This window comes from Myxocyprinus asiaticus, chromosome 21 (assembly GCF_019703515.2).
Source record: "Myxocyprinus asiaticus isolate MX2 ecotype Aquarium Trade chromosome 21, UBuf_Myxa_2, whole genome shotgun sequence".
In the NCBI taxonomy this organism is placed as follows: Eukaryota; Metazoa; Chordata; class Actinopteri; order Cypriniformes; family Catostomidae; genus Myxocyprinus; species Myxocyprinus asiaticus.
In genome coordinates, this window is record NC_059364.1 from 33,178,159 (window position 1) to 33,201,936 (window position 23,778).

At 39.0% G+C, this 23,778-nt stretch overlaps 1 protein-coding gene across 1 annotated transcript; it reads left to right on the forward strand.

The window, feature by feature from the left end:
* Window positions 1-454: 454 nt before the first annotated feature.
* Window positions 455-21,449, forward strand: LOC127412305 (polyunsaturated fatty acid 5-lipoxygenase-like). The gene is made up of 14 exons (XM_051648552.1): window positions 455-656; window positions 1,645-1,843; window positions 1,936-2,017; window positions 5,385-5,507; window positions 6,900-7,006; window positions 7,404-7,576; window positions 7,774-7,920; window positions 8,898-9,101; window positions 10,387-10,473; window positions 11,819-11,997; window positions 12,121-12,242; window positions 20,124-20,224; window positions 20,316-20,486; window positions 20,631-21,449. The coding sequence occupies exons 1-14, from the start codon at window positions 507-509 to the stop codon at window positions 20,808-20,810; spliced, it is 2,025 nt and encodes a 674-aa protein (XP_051504512.1). The 5' UTR covers window positions 455-506; the 3' UTR covers window positions 20,811-21,449.
* Window positions 21,450-23,778: the final 2,329 nt, after the last annotated feature.

The following is a 23,778-nucleotide window of genomic DNA, read 5'->3' on the forward strand; positions in this document are numbered from 1 at the left end:
AAAAAAGATGCAATAAAAGTGCATGGTGACTGAGGATATCATTCTGCCTAACTAAAGACAGAGCCAGGGTTTTGGAGGGTGAACCATTCCTTTAAGGCTGGAAAATATTTTTGTTGAATATAAACTTGAAAAAAAAAACACATTTTCAGTATTTCATACAAATGTAGATGTCTTTATCAGCTAAATGTGTGATGGTACACCACAGGGCTGATTCCGCAAAGCCTTACAAACTGCTAATACAACACTTATTTTCAGTCCTTCACAATTAGCGAGAACTGTAGCATCAGATATGCCATTTTGCTTTTAGTACTGTATCTTATGGATGATCAAGATTATATCTATGAATTTCCGTGTAGTATGTGTGAAGATTGTGGCTTGTATTTTCACATGTCGGTAAGTCAGTTATTTGGGGGGGGAAGGGGGGGCGAGAGGAAATGCAGTCTATGAGACTCTTGAAATGTCCATTAGAGAGTTTGCTCACTGAGCTGTTCTCCAGCAGCACTAATATGCCCAGCTACACGGTGACTGTTGCTACAGGTTCTCAGTGGTTTGCTGGAACAGATGACTACATTTACTTGACCCTTGTGGGATCTGAAGTATGCAGTGAGAGAACCCTTTTGGATAAACCCCTCTATAATGACTTCGAAAGAGGAGCGGTAAGAGATAGTGTTAACTTTGGAATGCAGTTCTTTGCAGTGGGTTATATATGACTATAAATTAGCACCTTAGTCTTTTGAGTTAAATTTTAAGGGTAGAATAATGTTAGTGAAAATAAAACTATTTCCCTTTTTATATTATTATTATTATTATTATTATTATTTATTTTTTTAATGCTCTGGTGTGCTTTCTTTTATGGCTACTATAGCAAATGAAAGACTGTATGCACAAAAGCATGCAAAGTGTGTTCTGAGTTAATAAAAGGTCAACAAAATGTCATCATATCAATAGAGCCATTGCAGATTCTTATTGTTACAGTTCAGAGGCACTATACATACATAATAAGTCGCTATGAAAGGTGCTTTACTTATAATTATCCTCTTTTATCATTTAAATCAAACCACAGTCTCAAAGGACCTTCAATATCTTAGACTTTCAATGGTCTTATCTTGGGAGTAGTCTACATAAAATACTTTTGGGAAGTTGAAACATCCTGCACTGTGACCTGATAAACTGATAAACAGCATTTTGATAATTCTCTTCATATTATAACACATGCAGTTTTTATTAATACATATTTTTTGGAAGACTACATGCAATTTTTTTACTTTTAAAAACTATTTTTTCACACGCATGACTATTTAAAATGAACTAGTGAGGGCGAAAAGTTTTGGAAAGGCAAAATACTTTAGAGAAATTGTGAGCAGTCTTAGCTGTGCACTTCCCTTATTCATGTACAATGTCAATTTAACCTAATACATTTTACCTAAAACATAAAATCTTTATATTTATAAAAAAAACAAAAAACGTTAATGATCATGTTATGCATTAACTACCCAAGAATGTTTGTCCACTTAGTTTCCAATAAAGAAAAAGAGAAAGATCAATGATCATACACAGAGGAAGACAACTGTTTGTTCAGTCTAAATGCATGTACGTTTTGAGGCATTGCCTTCATATAACCTCTAACATGAGGTATAATTTAAGGTGGACTCATATGACATCAATGTGGGTGAGGACCTGGGTGAAATTCAGCTAATAAAAATTGAAAAGAAGAAATACTGGATACACGATGATTGGTACTGCAAATACATCACGGTAAAGACACCCTATGGAGATCACATCGAGTTCCCTTGCTTTCGCTGGCTAGTTGATGACAAGGAGGTGATCCTCAGAGATGGCCGGGGTAAGTTCTGATTGGCTTTGTGCATTCAGCCTACAAGAAAGTCTAAATTTTAACCACAAAATAATAATGTGTCATTGCTTGCTATTTTTTAGCTCGATTGCCGCAGCATGACAAGACTGGGATGGCAAAACAGCACAGGCGCAAAGAGCTAGAACAGAGACAAAAGACATACAGGTTTGATGCAACTTTTAGAAAGAGGTTTAAAGTGGTTCCCCACAAATGCAAATGTGGTCTAGGATTTTATCATTCAGTAGCAGTATGAAGTAATACTTTATGAATTATCCTCCTTAATACATACAGTCATACTTTGATGATTGATTAAGTCCCATTTAACACATGTTTGTAATGCAAAACAAATAAGAGAACACTGATTATGGGTGCAGAGATCTGAATATAACTAAAGACCCCATGAAAGCTCTTAAGGAGAGCAGTTGTCTTTCCTGTATTGATGTATTTCCTGAAACACGAAGTTGAGGCAGCTAGCTGGTGGCAGGTGACATTTTTATTCTAAAGAGTATTTGATTGGACAAAATCTTTTTTGTCAGCATCAACACTGGAAGAGAAAAACTGTAAATTTTACAGTCTAATCTCATGAACTTTAGGTGACTGTGGTGTTGCAAAGTTCTTTACACGTATGGCAGTTCTGAGGTGAAATGTTCACTGTGTGGCACTAAAAGTGAATTGTCAGGAATAAGAGAGACTCAGGACCCAAACACAGAGTTAAAATAAACAAATGTATTAATGGGGAAGAAGGTAAATGGGGCACAGGACCGACTGGACCGAACAGGAACAAGGTAGGGGAACAGGACCGACAAGGAATGTGACCAAAAACACATACAGGACCACAAGGGCATAGATTTGGCTTGAACTTTGAGGGGGATTGCACGTGAAGCATTTACATGTTTCCACTGATCATGGTATAAATATATGGGGGGGTGGGTAGGGTTGTACTTGCTTGTTTTGATTATTGGGGGGGGGGGGGGGAGCGCACATCGCCAAGCCAATAAGGCAATATACACCCTTGCCAACCAACAAACAAGACGACAGAATACGTTGCAACGCCAAACAAAGCGATGCCACGCATTCTCACACAAAGGAAACCTGAGTGTACATTGTGAGGCAAACGCCACGTGACGCATGCAACAGGCGACAAAAACAAGACAGGACACCTGTGCGAGAGTTCGGTCACACACACTCATACCTTAGACTGAAGTGACCGAACCTCAGCCCAACATGAAGACAGCTCACGACCTGGGCGCACATCGCAATGCGAGTGTGATGCGAGGCGCACCTGCGTTAGCGAAAGACAGACAAACTATTGACGCCAGTGCATGCTGCCAAGATGACATAAGCGCGATGCGCCCACGTCAATAACAGACAGACTTGGAGCACTAGTGTCCGGATCCTGACACAAATCGAAATCAAACCAGACATTGTGCTCCCGACACGAAACGACAGACAGAAGAGCGCACGGCAGGGAATACAACCGAAACCATGCGCTCACACAAAGACAGACAACGAAACACGAGACAGAAATGGTATGATGATGCAACGGTCCTGTTAGACAAAATCCCAGACTGACAGAGTGACAGGACCTTGACACAAATTATGTTCTCCCAAATAGATGAGTTTTTAAGGTTAATGTTCTATCGAGCTTTAATTAAACAAAACTGACTTAATGACAGGACACAGAGGAGGACCCACAAATAGGATACAGCAATAAACATAAAAAATAAACTGAAAGTCAGCAATGTACAGTAATACTGAAGATGGCAGGAAGTATTATCTAATGAGATGCGGGGAAAAAGGGGGAAACAAACACACTGAGAGACAATCTGACAACTAAACTGAGCATGCTGAGGCACATAAAATGTGAGAACAAACCGGCCCTAGGTGCAAACACTAACAAGCGCGCCAGTGCGAATAATAATCTCAATGCACAAGAGAGAGATTTCAAATGAACAAAGCAAACACATGTCACAAGCACACACACACACACCCACAGGGAGAAACAGCACGATCAGCCCCGATCGCAACCCCCCCCCCCCCCAAAGGAATCCCTAGACATTGCAGGGTGGACTAACGCTTATTGAATTCGTTGATCAGGGCGCTATCCGGAAATGTCTCGGTCCGGGGCCCAACATCTCTCCCTTTGGACCGTAGTCCTCCCAATCCACTAAATATTAGTACCCTCGTCCCCGCTGTCTCATAGTCCAGAAGCTTGCTGACGGTGTAGGCAGGAGCCCCTTAATCAGGCCTGGCGGAGGTAGATCAGGGACGGTGGAGGAGTGTGTTGGAAACTTGATGACGGGCTTGATTTTAGAGACATGAAATGCAGGGTGGATGAGCCTCTCAGTTGGGGGCTAGCTTTAGGCGGAAGGACACTGGACCAAGAACCCTTGCAATAGGGAACTTACCAATAAATCTTGATGCGAACTTGCAAGAAGAGGCTTTGAGGGGAACATTCCTGGATGAAAGCCAAACTTTCTGGCCCACCATATATTCAGCACGCTGAGGCACATAAAAAGGAAGAACAAAACGAGCCCTAGGTGCAAACACTAACAAATGCACCAGCACAGGCAATAATCTCAACGAGGCGCTGTCAAGCAACCAAAACAATCACACGTCACAAGCACGCACACACACACACAGGGAGAAACAGCACGATCAGCCCTGAGTCCCAACACCTCCCTTAAATAAAAGCAAATGTGAGATGAAAAATGCAACTGCTGAAGTGACCAAGTCATCTTGTGATGCTTCTATAACACTGCTGACTCACGTGTCGAGTTACGTGCTCTTCTGGACTCGTCCAGTTTAGCTACCGCGTAACTTGATTGAGTTTGTATTAGCTTGTAAATATAGTTGTTTATGTAATGCAATCATTAAAAAGAATCGCCTAACAAATAATGTGCTATAGTAAAAGTGTTTAGATATCATAAGCATTGTGTGATGAACAGAGTGAAAAGTAAGTGTTTATGAACCGACAATCTGTTGCTTTACTTGTAATTTTTGTGAAAGAGAATAAAAGTCATTGTTGTAGCGCCTCTAGTGTTTATGTCACCATGAAACTGCTGAAATACTTACAATGAGCCACGTAAAAATCATTTAGCAAAAGAGTAGCAGTAGTAACCAGGTTGAAATTTATAAGGTGATTTTGTCAACTTTTAGTAGCACATACTGTACATGGCCTCAAAGTTAACAGATGAGCACTAAAGGTCATAAAACTTCAATTTTGATTAAATGGCCCATCTCACTTTTGTAAGGTCTATCTCAACGGCACACTGGTGATGAAGTCTTGGTAAATCTCCCTTTCATGGGACTGAACTGGAACCTTTGCCAGTGATACCACTGCGTTGTGTCTGACCACATGTAACTGTTTTATAGGAAATACCGTTGTTGCTTTTTTAAAGTGGAGCCCTGTTATTTATGCTATAATGTTGATTATAAATCTTATAATTATAAAATATTAAAGATTATAAATATTTGATTTGGATGTAATTGAGACTGAATTTTAAACATGGTACTGTGCTTCATGTTGAAGATGGAAGGAATGGCACCCTGGCTTCCCGATGAGCATAGATGCCAAAGCCCATAGTGAGCTGCCACGGGACATTCAGTTTGACAGCGAGAAAGGAGTGGATTTTGTGCTCAACTACAGCAAAGCGTAAGTAAATATCATCAGTCTCACTGTTGAATAGCCTACTGTTATCTTTATGATACAGCAGTCAGTTTGTTTTTCCAGAAAGGGACAGCCTGTTTGTGTTTATGCACATTTGCATGTATCTCTTATAACTCTGTTTGTGTTTGCATGTTCCTGTCTGTCTGAACACAAACACACATTGTTCTTGTGGTATTAGAAATTTTCACAGAACTTTACTAACTCTGTCAGTTAATATTGAAGTTAGACTGTAGATTATGTTGTTGACATAAATAGTTTTGAGAAGTGTATTTTTGAGCAAGAAGTCTTTCTTACAAGTGAGTACGTGTTTATCATACACATCTACAGACACGGTTTTAGTCAGTTGTCAGTGAGAAAGCCTGCAAACGAAGTTGCTCTAGAAGTTGAATAAAGCGAAACTAGAAAATGCTATTGTTGCTTAATCTCAGTATATATTTCAAAGCCTTGTCCGTATACAGTTGGCTAGGGGTATGTTTGAGTCCATGGCACCCATTAAAGCTCCACTATAGGTTAGGACTTTTGCTAGTCATAAAAAATTGTTAAGCTAACTGTCTAGTCACCTTTCAAACTGTCATTGATTTCTATTTACTTGTATAAAAAAATTAAAATAAATAAATAAACACACACACACACACACACACACACACACACACACACACATCTACACTACCGGTCAAAAGTTTTGAAACACTTGACTGAAATGTTTCTCATGATCTTAAAAATCTTTTGATCTGAAGGCGTATGCTTAAATGTTTGAAATTAGTTTTGTAGACAAAAATATAATTGTGCCACCTTATTAATTTATTTCATTATAAAACGAAAATTTAATTAAAAAAAAAAAAAAATCTTTTTTGAAATGGATGACTTGGACCGAATAATAAAGAAAAGCAGCCAATAATTGCCCAACATAGATGGGAACTCCTTCAATACTGTTTAAAAAGCATCCCAGGGTGATACCTCAAGAAGTTGGTTGAGAAAATGTCAAGAGTACATGTCTGCAAATTCTAGGCAAAGGGTGACTACTTTGAAGATGCTGAAATATAACACAGTTTTGATTTATTTTGGATTTTGTTTAGTCACAACATAATTCCCATAGTTCCATTTATGTTATTCCATAGTTTTGATGACTTTACTATTATTCTAAATGTGAAAAAAAATTATAATAAAGAATGAGTGTTTCAAAACTTTTGACAGGTAGTGTGTGTATATCTGTATATATATATATATATATATATATATATATATATATATATATATATATATATATATATATATATATATATATATATACACACACACACACACACACACACATACAGTATGTTTCTATAATGTTATGTAATGTTTCTATATATTTGGCTTTGTTCTATTCCACAGGATAGAGAACCTGTACGTAAACCAGTTCATGCACATGTTCCAGTCCTCTTGGGGTGACTTTGCAGATTTTGAGCGAATATTTATGAGAATTAAGAACACAATATCAGGTTTGCATTTATTTTCCAATTTGCAATCATCATATTTTAGACTGTTGATCTTTATCAACATTTCTGTGAAGAGCAAAGGAAGAATTGCACAAAAACTTACCTAACCCGACACTATTCTTTGTTACACAGGAGTACAAAGCATATTAACAACAAACAATCTATTTGGAATGTACAGTATTACAGTGTTTATTAATATTATTCTACTCCTAACTTTAGACTGATCTCCAAGCACTGCAAAATGTAGGATATAAAAGTTATTTCATGTAACTTACATGAAAGTTATTACATTACATATTACTAGGCGTCTAATGATAAGAAAAAATATTTTCTGTGTTGAAACTGTTTTCATGCCTCCATATTAATGGATTTCTTCACTTTTATTGTGACCTTTTCACAGAGTATGTGATGCAGCATTGGAAAGAAGACTTCATGTTTGGTTACCAGTTCTTGAATGGCTGCAATCCTGTCATCATCAGGAAATGTACAGAGATACCAGACAAGTTTCCAGTCACGCATAAACTTGTGGATTACAGCCTGGAGAGAGGTCTCACTCTGGAGGAGGAGCTCAAGGTCCCCAAATTTTAATACACATTTAAATCACAGGCCTTCCTGTTGCACAGTATGGCACTTGCAATGCCAAGGTTGTGGGTGCGATTCCAAGGGAACACACATACTAATAAAATGTATACTTTGAATGCACTGAAAGACATATTGGATAAAAGCATCTGCCAAATGTATAAATGAAATTAAATGTCTTTGCTTTTCAGGCAGGAAACATCTTCATTGCTGACTTTGAGGTATTAGATGGGGTAACGCCCAATGCTACGGACCCATGCACACTCCAGTACTTGGCTGCACCCATCTGTCTGCTGTACAAGAACATTCAGAACAAAATCATGCCAATCGCCATTCAGGTATCTGTTCTATACAGAAAACAGCCACATGTGCAGGAAACTTTGATAGTGATTCTACAGTTCCTTATCTGAATCTAAATTCTCAAGATATGGCACATAGTTTTCACAAAACAAAGTGTGGTTAGAGCATGAAATACTTTTAGGAAGTAGACATGTACCGTGGTGTGACTTGCTATTCTTCATCTAAAACAGCATTTTGCAAATTATTTGGTCCCACTTTAGGTGTCTTTAACTACAATATACTTACATTAAAACAATTGCAAGTGTTTGATACAATGTGCCTAATGCACTTAATGTGTACATTCTACTTCGTGTGTACATGTGTTATTTTGCAAAACTCCTACAAGATTCACATTTGCTGTTATTGAGGTTGGGACATGGGTAGGGTTAGGGTTTAGGTTTAGGGGTAGGATCAACAGTGTTGACTTTCATATGCAGTTACGTGCAGGTACTTTAAATGTACACGTACGCAATAAGTATAGTGTATCAAAGACTAATTCTTTAATGTAAATACATAGGTCCAATTCTTTTCTAATTATTATTTATTCAACTTTTATTACCTCATATGAATTTTGAGACTACATGAGATATTTGTACTTCTAAAAATTCATTTGTCACAACACAGGACCACTTAACAAGACACTGAAAAAAATGGTTAACTTAAAAAATGTGCGTCATGTAGTAAAATCTAAAATTATTGGTTATATTTGAGTAAAAAATATTATTTAACATCACTAAATAAACCTGAATCAATTAGGTTACACCAACAAAACTAATTTTAAGGGTTAGATCAGGTACAAATATTTCCAGTGTAGTGAAGGCAACCTAGGATAAACACTTTCCTCTATACATTCATTTACATTGTAACTTTTATCAGCTGATGTTGATTAAACAAAAGTTAATAGGCATTTATGCATCAACTATCCAAAATAGTCATAATGAATGTTAAAAAAATGACCTCTCTTTTGTTGACATAGCTGGGTCAAACACCAGGGGAGGAGAACCCTATCTTCCTCCCAAGTGATGATCAGTATGACTGGTTGCTGGCCAAGATTTGGGTGAGATCTGCAGACTTTCACGTGCACCAGACTGTCACACATCTTCTTAAGACACATCTGATATCTGAGGTCTTTGGCATAGCCATGTTCAGACAACTGCCTGCAGTTCATCCTGTTTTTAAGGTAATGTCTCTGTTCTCCCTATAAAACTGATACCATAATGTTAATGACTGATCATAACCAAGTCCTTTTAAGTTCGTTTGTGCTAACACATTTTGTGTTCCCTGTCAAAAATGACGGACTACTAAAATTGTAAAAAAATCTCTCATCTTGCATATATTATCCCAAGATATTGCATTAGATATTTTTTTCCAAATTCTTTTTTAGTACTTATGGTGAATTATAAAGAAAATATATATTTTTTATTGATAGAAGGATTCATTGAATTGAGCTAATACCCGGTTAGTGGGGTATTATAATAAAAATAATAATAATAATTATGTCATAAGTTTATAACCACATGCTTGATCTAATCAAAATATGTGTCATTTATAAGCTTAGAATCTGGACTTTTCAATGCATATACCTGATCCTACCAATTCTAAATAATGATTTTTAATTTGCTGACAAATTAGAATTGTTTTGTTCTCATAATTTGCACATTTGTTATCACAACATTTATATTCAGAGCTGGTAAAAACATAAAAAAATGAGAAAGCCATGTGTTATATATATCATCGGAAAGGTCTTAATTAGTCAAATGCAATGAGCAAATTTGTTTCACTCACCGGTCAAACTGCAGTGAGTATTTGTGTATGAAATTCATGAGTGACTTTTTGTCATGTTTTTCCTTATTACTTCCTGAAACATACATATAACATACAGTAGACAATGACATATCAAAACTTACAACAGACCATCCCGATTGAAACGAGTCCACAACATAATATGATAAGTAGATCTTGAAATATTCCTCAAAGAGTGTATGGAAAGATGATGCAAAAAAAGGCCCTCAACACACGTTGTGTGTGTGTGTGTGTGTGTGTGTGTGTGTGTGTGTGTGCACATGTCCGAGGTCTTTGTCTGTGCAAACACACATTCACATATGTACTCATCTCATCTAAAGGATTGGGATGTGCCTGGACACTTAATATTTCTGTATTTTGTAGTCTAATCCATTCATTTCCAATGGCTGGCCATTTTTTACCAGGAATGCAACAGGTGTAACAAAGTGAAATAAAACCAGTAAAATGTAAAGAAAATGGTCCAATTTGTGTGTGTCTGTGTGTTTTCAGATACCATATCTGAACAAAGTCAAGAGATTTTATTACAACTGGATTAAGTAAAAAAAATAATTAAAAAAAATCTTTAAAATAAAGTCATCCAGAGCACAACATAATGGTTAAAGAAATAGTATGAATATTTGTGGTTGAGTAGACATTCTAATGAGCAACCTTTGTTCTTCCAGTTGCTGATACCTCACATCCGTTTTACCATTGCCATTAACACCAAGGCCCGTGAGCAACTCATCTGTGAGTGTGGACTCTTTGACAAGGTAAGTTTATTTCTCGTTCAGTTCAACCATAGAAAAACTTCTGTCCATTATGTTTTACATTTTGCTGTTTCGGAAGGAAATTGGTATTTTAATTCACCAAAGTGGCATTCAACTGATCACAAAGTATAGTCAAGATATTACGGATGTAAAAAAACAGCACCATCACTATTTGAAAAAAGTCATTTTTAATCAAATCTAGATAGGCCCAATTTCCAGCAGCCATCACTCCAACACCTTATCCTTGAGTAATCATGCTAAATTGCTAATCTGGTACTAGAAAATCACTTGCCATTATATCAAACACTGCTGAAGGCTATGTGGTTCATTAAATGAAGCATAACATTGTCTTTGTGTTTGTTTTGAGTTGCCACTGTATGCAATAAACTGGCACGTCTTACGGTCAATATTAGGTCAAAAATGGCAAAAAAAAAAAAAAAAAAGGAACAGCTTTCTCTAGAAACTCATCAGTCGATCATTGTTTTGAGGAATGAAGGCTATACATTGCTAGACATTGCCAAAAAACTGACGATTTCATACAAAGGCAAAGGACAACTGGCTCTAACAAGGACAGAAAGAGATGTGGAAGGTCAGATGTACAACTAAACAAGAGAATAAGTACATCAGAGCCTCTTATTTGAGAAATAGATGCCTCACATGTCCTCAGCTGACAGCTTCATTGAATTCTACCCGCTCAACACCAGTTTCATGTACAACAGTAAATGTAAATTGTAATTGTAATATTTCATGTTATTAATGTCCTGACTATACATTGTGATCAGTTGAATGCCACTTTAATGAATAAAAGTACCAATTTCTTTCCATAAGAGCAAAATCTGTATATTATTCCAAACTTTTGGCCACCAGTGTATGTCACTGTCTATTATGTGTTTGTGAAAATGTCGTATCTATATATCTTTGCATATCTGTGGGTGTGATTTTGAAGCATTTTGCATATACTACCAAGGGCATAGGATTAGCTTTTGATAAGGGTACCCTTCTACCCTTTGGTTTGGACATTTTAAAATCTGTCCATTTATACAGATACACCACAAATTTACCCACACACAGTTAAATTGCCTGTTACAGCTTGTATTGCAGATACTTTATTCATTGAATTTCATCTTCTTCCACAACCACTTTTACCTTTCCTTGATAAGAGCAATAAATAAATAAATAATAATAAAAAACACTTAAGGAGGTGTTACAAGCAAACTAACTAAATATAGAGAATATAACACGTGCATGAAAGACCCAGTAACATCTTAGGGAGGCACAACACACTACCATTGCTCCATTACAGAAGAGTTTATTGTTTGTGTGTGGGGTGTGTATCTGTGTACCACAGGCTAATGGTACCGGTGGAGGTGGCCATGTAGAGCTGGTCCAGAGGTCCATGAAGACCTTCACCTACAAGTCCCTTTGTTTCCCAGAGGCCATTAAAGCCAGAGGAATGGACAACCAGGAGGAGCTGCCTTACTACTTTTACAGAGATGATGGCAACAGAGTCTGGGAGGCTGTGAAAAAGTACAGTATATTCCAGTTGATCCATGAAACGAATGAACATTTAATTTAAAAATAAAAGAGTTGTAAAATAAATACCCCTTTTACTATGCTTAATAATTTGATATTGATTTGATCTTTTCATAGTTTTGTGACTGAAGTAGTGGATGTCTACTATGACAAGGATGAGACCGTTCAGGCGGATGAAGAGATCCAGGCATTTGTTAAAGATGTTTGCAGCTTTGGAATGCAGGATTTTGACTATTGTGGTAAGTATGAACTCACCACAAACTCAGAAAGTTATTTATGAGTATCTTTTTATACTGTTTGTTATCATTTTGTATAACATACTGTGCTCAGTGGCACAGTACCTACAGCACAATCTCACACTGATGAGAGAATAAGACTCTCCAATTCTTGACTCAACCCACTCTTCAGCAGTTTGGACTGAACATCAGATCTTTTAGTTAGCAAATCTACTAGAAAACAGCTACTAGATTACCTGTATCATCACACTCATGTTTAGGCCATTAAAGGAATATTCCGGGTTCAATACAAGTTAAGCTCAATCGACAGCATTTGTGGCATAATATTGAATACCACAAAAAAAATATTTGACTCGTGCCTCCTTTTCTTTAGCAAAAGCAAAAATCTGGGTTAGAGTGAGGCTCTTACAATGGAAGTGAATGGGGCCAACTGTAAATGTTAAAATACTTACTGTTTCAAAAGTATAGCCACAAGACATAAGCAATATGCGTGTTAACATGATTTGTGTGATTAAATCGCTTACTAACCTGTTCTGTGTAAAGTTGTAGCCAATTTTACAACTTGACGAAGTAATGTCAACAAACCCTAATTGATGGTAAAAATGACAAATAATACATGAGTTTTAACAGAAGAATTAATGTAAGTACATCTATAAAATTATAAACTTCACATTTCTGCCTTTAAACTGTCCAAAAATTGGCCCCATTCACTTCCATTTAAAGTTGTTTTTTTCATGAAAGGAGTGACGCATACGTCAAAATTATTTTTTGTGCTAATCAACATTATGCCACTAATGCTGTTGATTGAGCTTAACTTGTATTGAACCCGCAATATTCCTTTAAACAGAAAAAGTTAAAGGGGTTATGAAAGGGCTTTTTTTTTATCATTTTATTATCTTCCCTGAGGTCCACTTATAATGTTAGTATAGTTTTTTTGCACCAAAACAGTATTAATTTAGTTTTAGTTCCCTTTCGTAGGAACTCGAGCTGCGTAATCGCATTGGGACACGCCCTGAGTGTCATGTAGTCTGAAGCCCTTATACAACCACGCCAATTTACTGGCTAGTGGCGCTTAAGCGACGCCCCTAGGGAGCTACGTCATGGGCTCCATAAAACCGCTTGCTTTTGCGCCATCAAGTCAGATTTTCTAATCTTCAGTGCACGATTTTGTCTAAGCCCGTGTTTGTTACAGTGACTCATGTAGAAGTGATGATTATTAATCATTCCTTTTGAGTGGCAAACATGTAAGGACATTGTTTATACAGCTGAAATTTCAGAGCAATTTTAATGTGTTTTTTTCCAAACATTACAAGGGTCCGACGGGGACAGCTGCACTTTTTGAGGCTTGCAATTTCTCACCACGAGGCGTTATCCTCACTTGTTCCAGTCCCACGGCCTCCAGATTTGGAGCTCCATGTGCGGGAGCCATTTGGGATTTCGGCTTTGTGTCTGAGAAATTTGGAGTGCAAACGGACATCGGGTTCTTCCTCATGTTTGTCACCCTCTCCCGAGTGAAAGCGCAAGGCTCATCGGACATGCTCGGCAGCCTGGCAGCCATTTTCTGATGAACAAAGATTGCGAAGGAGTAACCACGTGGGTCTTGAGCCGTCCCATTAAAAACCGCTTTATCAGAAAATTAGTCATTGGAAGGTAAGGAACAAATTGGCCCCTTTGTCCTTATTGTCTTTTTCTGTGTCGTTCTGGGAAAATGCACATGCAAAGGCAATAGCGGAGCGGCCTCTGCCTTTCTCTCTCTCCCTTCCCTGTTTGAAGTGAACTGCTCGCGGCAGAGGGGATCAGGCATGGGTTGGTGAGACCGGCCACAGAGCGAGGGGGCTGGAATAAGAGAATATTCCCCAATGGAGTGATGGCGAACCAACGCACGGAGTGCTTAGTCGGTGCCACTATTCTTTCGGGATTCTGTCAGGAGATGCGAGGTATTTAAACCCTTTTTTTTTAATCTTTTGCCCGTTCATGGACCACGCGGGCATTCTGGAAAGACAAGAGACGTACACTGCTATCTCTGCTCGACGTACACTGCTATCTCTGCTCGGCGGCATGGATGTCGCTCTTTTCAGTCAGCTGTTGGATCTACACACGATGGTTTTGCAGTCCAACCAAGTGCATCGCATTAAGGAATGACTTTGAGCTAATATTGGCTCCATTTGGAATTTCCCTCATGTTTTCCCTTGCGGCTCGCACTGGGGAACGAGTTAGTCAAGGCGATGCTTTTGTTCGCAAGGGTGTTCGCACAATATTGTTACTACACTTTGTTCCCCCATTATATGTTTGGACCAGTTTAGTGTCTAACCCGTTTTTCAGTACACCAATTTAGCTCAGTTTCCCCCGTAATTTACACTGGCGAATGAGCATTGAATATTTTCAGCTTGAGTTTTGCCTCTGCCTCCATGACCAAGGGTCTCGGGGCACGTGTAATATAATTCAATGAATGCTAAAAATAGGTCTACACACGAGCCTGATGGGCTTGCTGTGTAACGAAGTATCAGCCCCCATTCAGTGAATGAAATTGGGCCATATAAACTTATCCGTTTCTCTGCTGTTTACCCTTCGGTCAGTATCGGAATGAGTTCGCTGTTGTACGCACCTCAAATGTCTGACAAACAGAATATGGTTCAGTTTTCCCCCGCTGCTTGCTGGGGAGTGAACGTAAAAGAAAATATATTAAAAAAACGCTTCCCGAATTCAGCCTCTGTCTCCATGAACAAGGGTCTTGAGATATGCATAACAGAATTCAATGTTCATCAAGCACAAGTGTACACAAGACACACAGTGAACATAAACACCACACGTTGTTCCCCAGTAAAGAAAGCTGGGGCCATTTTGGCGAACCAGTTTTCTCAAATAAACCTTCCTCAATGTTCATACACTTTTCCCTGTTCAAATATTAGGGAAAAGGTTTATTCTGTCAGCATCCCTGCTGTAGATACATTTCAGGGCGCTCATAATTTATGCCTAGATACAGTAAAGGCAAAAACATTATCAAATTCCTTTCAACCAGCCACAGTACTGGAGGAGCGAAGGCTTCCCTCTGCTGTGTCGCTGGTTCTGGGGCAGTCGCCAAAAGTAAGCAAAGTGTGCCATCTATTGGTTACAGGTCACACTACAGGCAAGCGCCATGCATTAATCCCTCTGGCTATTGGCTTGGCAGCAGCTGTAGGACATTTCGAACTGGGTACTTAGTTCAATAGAACAATAAAGCATGGTTATGTAATGCAATTCAGGCGGGCTCCACCAGTGTTCAATGGGGTTGTTCCGACAGATGTTTCTGTTCGGGAAGCCCCATTTTTGATTTGGGACATTCACTCTCTCTTAGAAAACGGGGCAATAGAAGAGATTCCCACTTTTCAGAGAGAATGCGGCTTTTACAGCCATTATTTTCTAGTCCCATTCTGGATTTTCAGACATTTTAATTTCGCTTTAATGAAATGTAAAGTCAGAATGCTGACGCAGAAACAAATAATGTCACAAGTGCAGCCGGGGGACTGGTTTGTGACAATAGATTTGAAGGACGTTTATTTCCACATTGAGATTGTGCCGAAGCTCAGGAGCTTTCTCAGATTCGCTTTTGGGGTAAGTGTATCAATTTTGCGTCCTTCCGTTTGGACTTGCACTGGCACCACGCACTTGAGGCTTCAAAGCATCCACGTTTTGAATGATCTCAATGATTGGTTGGTGTTAGCCCACTTCGAGACTTTGGCTGCCCAACATCGAGATGTCATTCTCAACCATTTGATCTAGGGCTGTGTGTAATCTAGACAAGAATGTCCTGTTGCCAGGGCAACAGACTCTGTTTCAAGGGGCGGAGCTGGATTTGCAAGCGATGCAGTCTCCAGTTCGCGCTCTGTCATTTCGCTAGTGTCTTGCAATGTTCAGAGTGGGAAGCATTCTCTCTGTGAGACTCTTTCACAGGCTTTTGGGGCTCATGATTGCGACTTCCACTGTCATTCTCCTGGGCATGTTGCATACGAAATCTTTTCAGTGAGGGGACTTCATGCATTCCATCTCTTCAAAGTGATGCATGGGTGCTACTGAACTCTGTTACCATAGAAACTGACCCGCCTTTTGATGTTGGGTGTTCCCTTGGGACAGGTGTGTCGCCGCAAAGTTATAACTACAGGCGTCTCCTCCACTAGTTGGGGTGCTGTGTACGAGGGTCGTCCAGCCTATGGGGTTTGGATGGGCCAGTGGCAATACTGGCACATAAACTGTCTGGAGATGTTCCCGGTGCTGCTGGCATTAAAGATTTTCATTCCAGACATTTAGGGCAACCATGTCCTCATCCAGTCGGACAACAGGACGGTGGTGTCCTACATCATTCACCAGGGAAGAGTGCGTACTCATGCCATGCTGAGGCTGGCACGTTGCATTCTTCTGTGGGCACGGGACAATGTGCTGTCTCTATGAGCCGTTCATGTATTTTGAGGGTGGATCTCCTGTCTAGACAGGGCTTGATGCCCAGAGATTGGACACTACATCCTCAGATTATGGAACAAATCTGGAGAAGGTTCAGCAGAGCGGAAGTGGGCCTGTTCATTTTGAGCGAGACGTCACACTGTCCCCTCTGGTTTTCCCTCTCGCCCCCGGCACCACTGAGCATCGATGCATTGGCACATCAGTGGCTGACAATGCGTCTTTACGTGTTTCTTCCGATCAGTCTGCTGAGGCTCAGGGCAGCATTTGGCACCTCACCAGACTTGTGGAAGTTATGGGTATGGCCTCTCAATGTGGCGCTCTTTTGAATGATGGGTTATCTCCTGCTGTGGTTTATACCATTCTGAATGCTAGAGCTCCATCAACTAGAAAGGTTTATACATTCAAGTGGCGTATTTTTGCTTCTGCCCTGTCGGTACAGTGCTGGATTTTTTACAAGAACGTTTTGGGGCTGGGGTTGCCCCGGCAACGCTTAAAGTCTATGTTCCCACTATAGCAGCTGAGCATGTGCTTGTCAATGGAATCTCTGTCGGTAGACATTCTCTTGTCTCTCATTTTATGTGTGGGGTACACAGGCTTAGACCTTTTCGTCCTGTCTGCATTCCCTCATCGGATTTATCTGTTGTTTTAGAGGTGCTCTCGGGTGCTCCATTTGAGCCTTTAGAAACAGTCGCTGATATGTTTCTGACTCTTAAAGTGGCCGTGCTAGTATCATTGGCATCGTTTAAAAGGGTTGGTGATTTGCATGCCCTGTCGATCAATCCCTTATGTAGGGATATTGGGTCAGGGTGTTCAAGAGTGGTGTTAAGACCTTGTTTGGGCTATTTGCCCAAGGTCGTTTCTACATCATTTCGCTCGCAGACTTTAAATTTTCTGGCTTTCTATACTCCCCCATTTGAGTTGGAGGAGCATGAAAGATCGCATATGCATTGCCCAGTTCGGGCGTTGCGAGTTTACGGTGACCATACTAGCCAGTGGCGTAAGTCAGAGCAGTTGTTTGTGTGCTTTGGTGGCCACAACAGGGGTGTTTTGGTGTCCAAGCAAAGACTGTGTCATTGTCATCAAGTGCTTACGAAGCATGCGGTTTACCTTTACCTTCAGGTATTCGAGCCCATTCTACGCGGAGCATGGCATCCTCATGGGCTTTGGCTAGAGGTGCGTCCTTGGAGGTCATTTGTATGGCGGCAGGGTGGTCCTGTCTGCATGCATTTGTTAAGATTTTTTTATCTGGATGAGGGTTTGACTCCTGATTCCTAGGTTCTCTCTGTTGAATTTTCTCTGTTTTATTCAGACGCTTTAGCTCACTTGTGTGCCACAATATGCTTGCCACACAGGCATAGACAGTTGGCAGCTACTGTTCGCATGACGTGAATATATATCGTTCCCAATGCGATTACGCAGCTCGAGTTCCTACAAAAGGGAACGTCACGGCTACGTGAAGCGTAACCCTGGTTCCCTGAGTGGGAACAAGACGCTGTGTACGCTGGCCATACTCTCTAGCAGCTGCATAGGCTTGCAGAAAATCTGAATCGATGGCATGAAAGCGAGCGCATTTATGGAGCCTGTGACGTAGCTCCCTAGGGGCATCGCTTAAGCGCAACCAGCCAATAAACTGGCATGATTGTACAAGGGCTTCAGACCATGTGACACTCAGGGCATGTCCCAATGCAATTACGCAGCATCTCGTTCCCACTCAGGGTACAAGGGTTATGCTTCACGTAACCGAGACATTTTCAACCCTGTCTCTGGCACCCTCTCTGAAATGCTCAGTTTTCTGGCCCTTTAAGACTTAAATGTATTCGCCCACTATTGTGATTGGCTAACATCGAGCAGCCCTTCCAATACAGGCATATTTGAAACACAATCTGAAGAAAATGAACAAATTCCACAAGACCATAACATTTATAAAAACTAAATTTCAGATTAACATATAACCCCTGCTATGAACTGGCCACTTGTCCATGGTGTTTGCCTGCCTTCGGCCCGAGAGAGCTGGGATAGGCTCCAGCACTACCCACAACCCTACATAGGACATGCGCCTTTAGAAGATGGATGGATGGAACATATAAACCACATCAAACACATATCATCTGAATATACTAAACTGTTCACTCAAGCAGCACCATAAACTATCAAACAGTCATGACATATGAAATATTCACGAATTAAACTGTTTACTTGCTGTTTTGCATCCAATTGTCCAATTTTAACTGTCCCATCTTTCAATAACAGTTCCTTTGCATTGCTTAAATCATATTTCGACTGGTTCAAAGCAGAGATGCTGCTCTTCACATCTCACATCTGCTGTGTCTGTATACACACAGGACTGTCAGTCAGTAGCAGCAGCAGAATGAGACGCGTTATTAAAGTTGTGCTTGTACTGCTCTTAAAATGCAGCACACATCGCCGGAAACACATAAAAATGATCAAAGACATCCATCTAGTGCATGTTTACAAAAGAGCAACAATTAAAAATAGCACAGATGGGTCCAAAAATGGTCCAGGATGCCTTTAAAACAGCACAACAGCAAGACAGTACAGCTTTTAAACTTGGGGTGTGATATTATTGCATTATTATTATTATATGTATTATAACGGTCAAAGCCATTCATCTAGTGCATAGAAAAACATTTAAATACAGATAGGCACATGAAGGTGTCCTGTTTAAGTCCCCATTGGTGTAGATAAATCTCCCATTACAGGCCCATCTCCCTCCTCTTCACCTGTCTAACTGAGCACCAGTGGGCGTAGCCATGGGTGCGATGATTAAAAATAGGCGTTGATGTCTTGCTGAAGAGGCAGTCATATGCAGATGTTTTGGTCCTTGTAACGTCATGATCCACAAATTCCAAATGAGCTGTTTTTGCATCTTGGTTTAAATGAATGCTCTTTTTCTATTAAGGAGGACGTTTTCAGTTTTGAAACTTACAGTACGTTTTTATAATACAATGACCTCTTATATGTCAAAAGATCAAGATAAATTTGATTGCTCATGTCATGACCCCTTTAAAGAGGTAGTTCACCCAAAAATGAAAATACTGTCTCCATTTACTCACCATGTTGTTCTAAAATCTGTTAGAATTTCATTCTGCAGAACACAAAAGGAGATGTTAGTCAAAATGACAGCCTCAGTCACCATTCACTTTCATTGTACAGAAAAAAAGATGCTATGAAAGTGAATGGTGACTGAGACTGAACATTCTGCCTAACATCTCCTTTTGTGTTCCACGGAAGAAAGAAAGTCATACGGGTTTGGAACCACCTGAGGGTGAGTAAATGATGGCAGAATTTCCCTTTTTCGGTGAACTATCCCTTTCAGACAAGCATCTGTTGAAACACATTTGAAAACAAGCCTTTTTAATTCTGATTGTTATAAATATGTCTGACCTCCGAATTAAAACTTTAGTAATGGCATGTTGTCATTGTCTACAGAGTTTCCCAAGGCATTACAAACCAAAGAGCAGCTAGTGGAGTATCTAACTATCATTATCTACACTGCTTCTGCACAACACGCTGCAGTAAACTTTGGTCAGGTGAGATTACACTCATGTTTTTCTAGGTACTTGCTGGCATTGTATTATATTAACACAACTCCAATATCCATCTTCCAACCCTTTACTCCAGTTTGACTGGTGTTCATGGATTCCCAATTCCCCCCCAACAATGCGGAAGCCTCCACCTACAAAGAAGGGTTTGGTGGATATGAAGTATATAGTGGAAAGTCTGCCCGATCGGGGACGATCCTGCTGGCATCTTGGAGCTGTGTGGGCCCTCAGTCAGTTTCAGGAAAATGAGGTCTGATGTAACTGATTAACTAATCACTATAACAAACTAACACTCTAAACTCACTCATTTTTGCTCCATATACTGTACTCAACAAAGGTAAATAGCAAAGCTGTGGAATGTAAAAAATTATATATTGAAATATGATTTCTGCAGTTGTTCTTAGGTATGTATCCTGATGAGCACTTCATCGATAAACCTGTGAAAGAGGCCATGGTGAAATTTAGAAAGGAACTTGCAGAAGTAACCAAAGTCATCAAGACCCGAAATGATGGAAAAAAGCTGCCATACTATTATCTGTCTCCAGACAAAATCCCAAACAGTGTGGCAGTCTGATTTTACAGTAACAGGTGACCAGAAGTGCTATGCCACATGCAGGAGTGTTTAATGGGTTAAAGTTGATTTGTTTATTTTTTCTTTGTTAAAATTCTTTCTCATATCCCAGCTTAATATGAAGAGACAACTAGAAGTAAGCCATTTGTAGGTTAATTTAGTTGAAAAGTGTGTGATGTATACTGTGTGATATTGCGCTAACAAAACGTTGCTGTGTTTGTTTGTGTGCCCTGTCTAGTCAGACATAGCAAAACTGTCTCAAACAATGGCATGTGTTTGGGGTGAAACTAGCTGTTTGTCAGGCCAATGGTGTTCATGAAATCTGTTTGACAATGGTCATTATTTTGCAGTTCCGTTATACGCTAGTGGTGCAGAATGACCCCTCTTGAACTGGAAGAATTGAAAAAGGAAGCAGTTTCATATATCAAGGTAGCCTATGTGTCCAGTTAGAGGAATTTCATAATTCTGTGATTTTGTGAGTATTAATTAGGAAATCATACAGAAAATATGTAAAAATAAGGTTTGAAATGATGTTGTAGCCAAAACATTTTTTATGCCTGCTTATTATCTTGATTGTATTTTTTTTTTACATTTATTTTACCCAAATGTCAAATAAACTGATTAATTATGCATTTTTCAGCACATTTGAGCATTTGCCTCATTTTTATCACAAAGCCCAATGTAGGGGAACTTTTTAAGTTTAGGTTTATCTTTACTGACGTCCTACCATTACAAATTATCATACAATAACTTTTACATACATATGCAGTTTCTATATTTCAAGATGTTCTAACACTCCATTATTTCCAGCCCAAAATATGCAGTTTCTTTTAATTATTTGGGTAAGAACATAATTAATGGGTCTTAAATGTACTTGAGAAATTTACTATAATAGGCTTGTCAGCAGATTAATGGTCTTAATTATCACAACAAATTTTGTAGATTCACTTATTTGCAAGTATGTTTTAGTTTTAATAATTAGCTGTAAAGGCACTATATTGGATAAATTGAAAAACAGTCACAAGTATAGCATAAGTGCATGGAGAGTCAGGGAATAGTCAATGGTCTTTTAGAAAAAATGTGCAGCTATTTTTCTCCACTATTGAGTCATACCGGTGATGGGCTGGAGTTCATCTTTTCTCTCAGGTCACTTTGGTACATTGTGGCTTCCCACTTAAATTTATTTTAGTTCAATTGTTTGCTAGGAAGAGAAGAAAAATTCAAATTTTAATTCCATTCACATTTTCATTCTCATTCTTAAATTAAACTTCACAACTCCAAGCCAATCTACAGTCTTAGTGCTTACAAGTAGGCTATAGCAGAAATTATTGGTTTCCTATTCTGCGTATTAAACATATTAAGAAGTTCTGAACATTTTTTTTCACATTTTAATAGTAATTTTTCACGTTATTAATGACCTGATTTTACTTTGTGATCAGTTGAATGCCACTTTGGTGAATAAAAGTACCAATTTCTTTCCATAAGAGCAAAATCTGTACATTATTCCAAACTTTTGGCTGCCAGTGTGTGTGTGTGTGTGTGTGTGTGTGTGTGTGTGTGTGTGTGTGTGTGTGTGTGTGTATATATATATATATATATATATATATATACACATACTGTACATACACATTAATAATGAATACTTAAGTATCATGTCCTGTTGCACCGGGCCTCAGAATTTTAGCAAGGGCTGAAATTTAACATCCACAAAAGATACACATAAAGAAAAACAGATTTAAACATTGCAAGTGTTCGGGAGACCTTTGGAAATGTTGAACTGGCTAAAGTTGTTAAGAGGTGACTACTACCCATGGAGTCGTGAGTTCGAATCCAGGGTGTGCTGAGTGACTCCAGCCAGGTCTCCTAAGCAACCGAATTGGCCCGGTTGCTAGGGAGGGTAGAGTCACATGGGGTAACCTCCTCGTGGTCACGATTTTGGTTCTCGCTCTCAATGGGGTTCGTGGTAAGTTGTGCGTGGATTGCTGAGAGTAGCATGAGACTCCGCATGCTGTGAGTCTCTGTGGTGTCATTCACAACGAGCCACGTGATAAGATGCGCAGACTGACTGTCTCAGAAGCGGAGGCAACTGAGACTTGTTCTCCGCCTCCCGGATGAGTAACTGCGCCTCCACGAGTACCTACTAAGTAGTGGGAATTGAGCATTCCAAATTGGGAGAAAAGGGGATAAAAATAATAATAATAATAATAAAATAATAATAACAATAATTGTTAAGAGGAACCACATGTGTGCTGATGGAAACCACAAATATCTTGCATCATCTCCTCAACATTGCAGTTCTTCTACAAGAAGGAACCATAAACTTAAAGTTCAAAGGAGTGTACTATAGAAGTGTACAACTGTTCCTTTTATGTTTTTTATTAAAAGAATTGAATAGATAATTGTATGCTTAATAAAAAAATTACAAACTGATTCAGACATCACCCTGTCTCTTTAGACTTTATTCACCAGTGATAAGATAAACAAGGAATTTGTCTTTGGTGTAAATTTAAAAACATTACAGACAGAGGCACATATTTAACAGCAAGACAAATGGAACTGAAATCCTCTCTGTTCAGAAACGTGCATTGTCCATTAATGAGAGGTACAAGAAAAAAGCAATGAAAATGTGATAATGTGTATTGAGCAAGTGATAACCCTACGCTAATTAGATAATCAAAGCACATTTATATATTTGTAATGTGCAATGAGAAATAATTATTTGAATAATTGATAATGTACACAATTTCTGTTATTGCAATAAAGTAACACTACAGGTTTTATCATTCTTTTTTTCCATATCCATTTAATGATTCAAGTAAATATACAAAGATAGGGATTGATTAAGTCATTAAGACATTGTTGTGGGTTTTAAAACTGGAAATAAGCAGAACATTTTAGAACTTTGAAAAAAATTAAACTTAGTAAAACTGACATAAAGTGAAGAAGCAATATTTCATATTCAGCATATCTA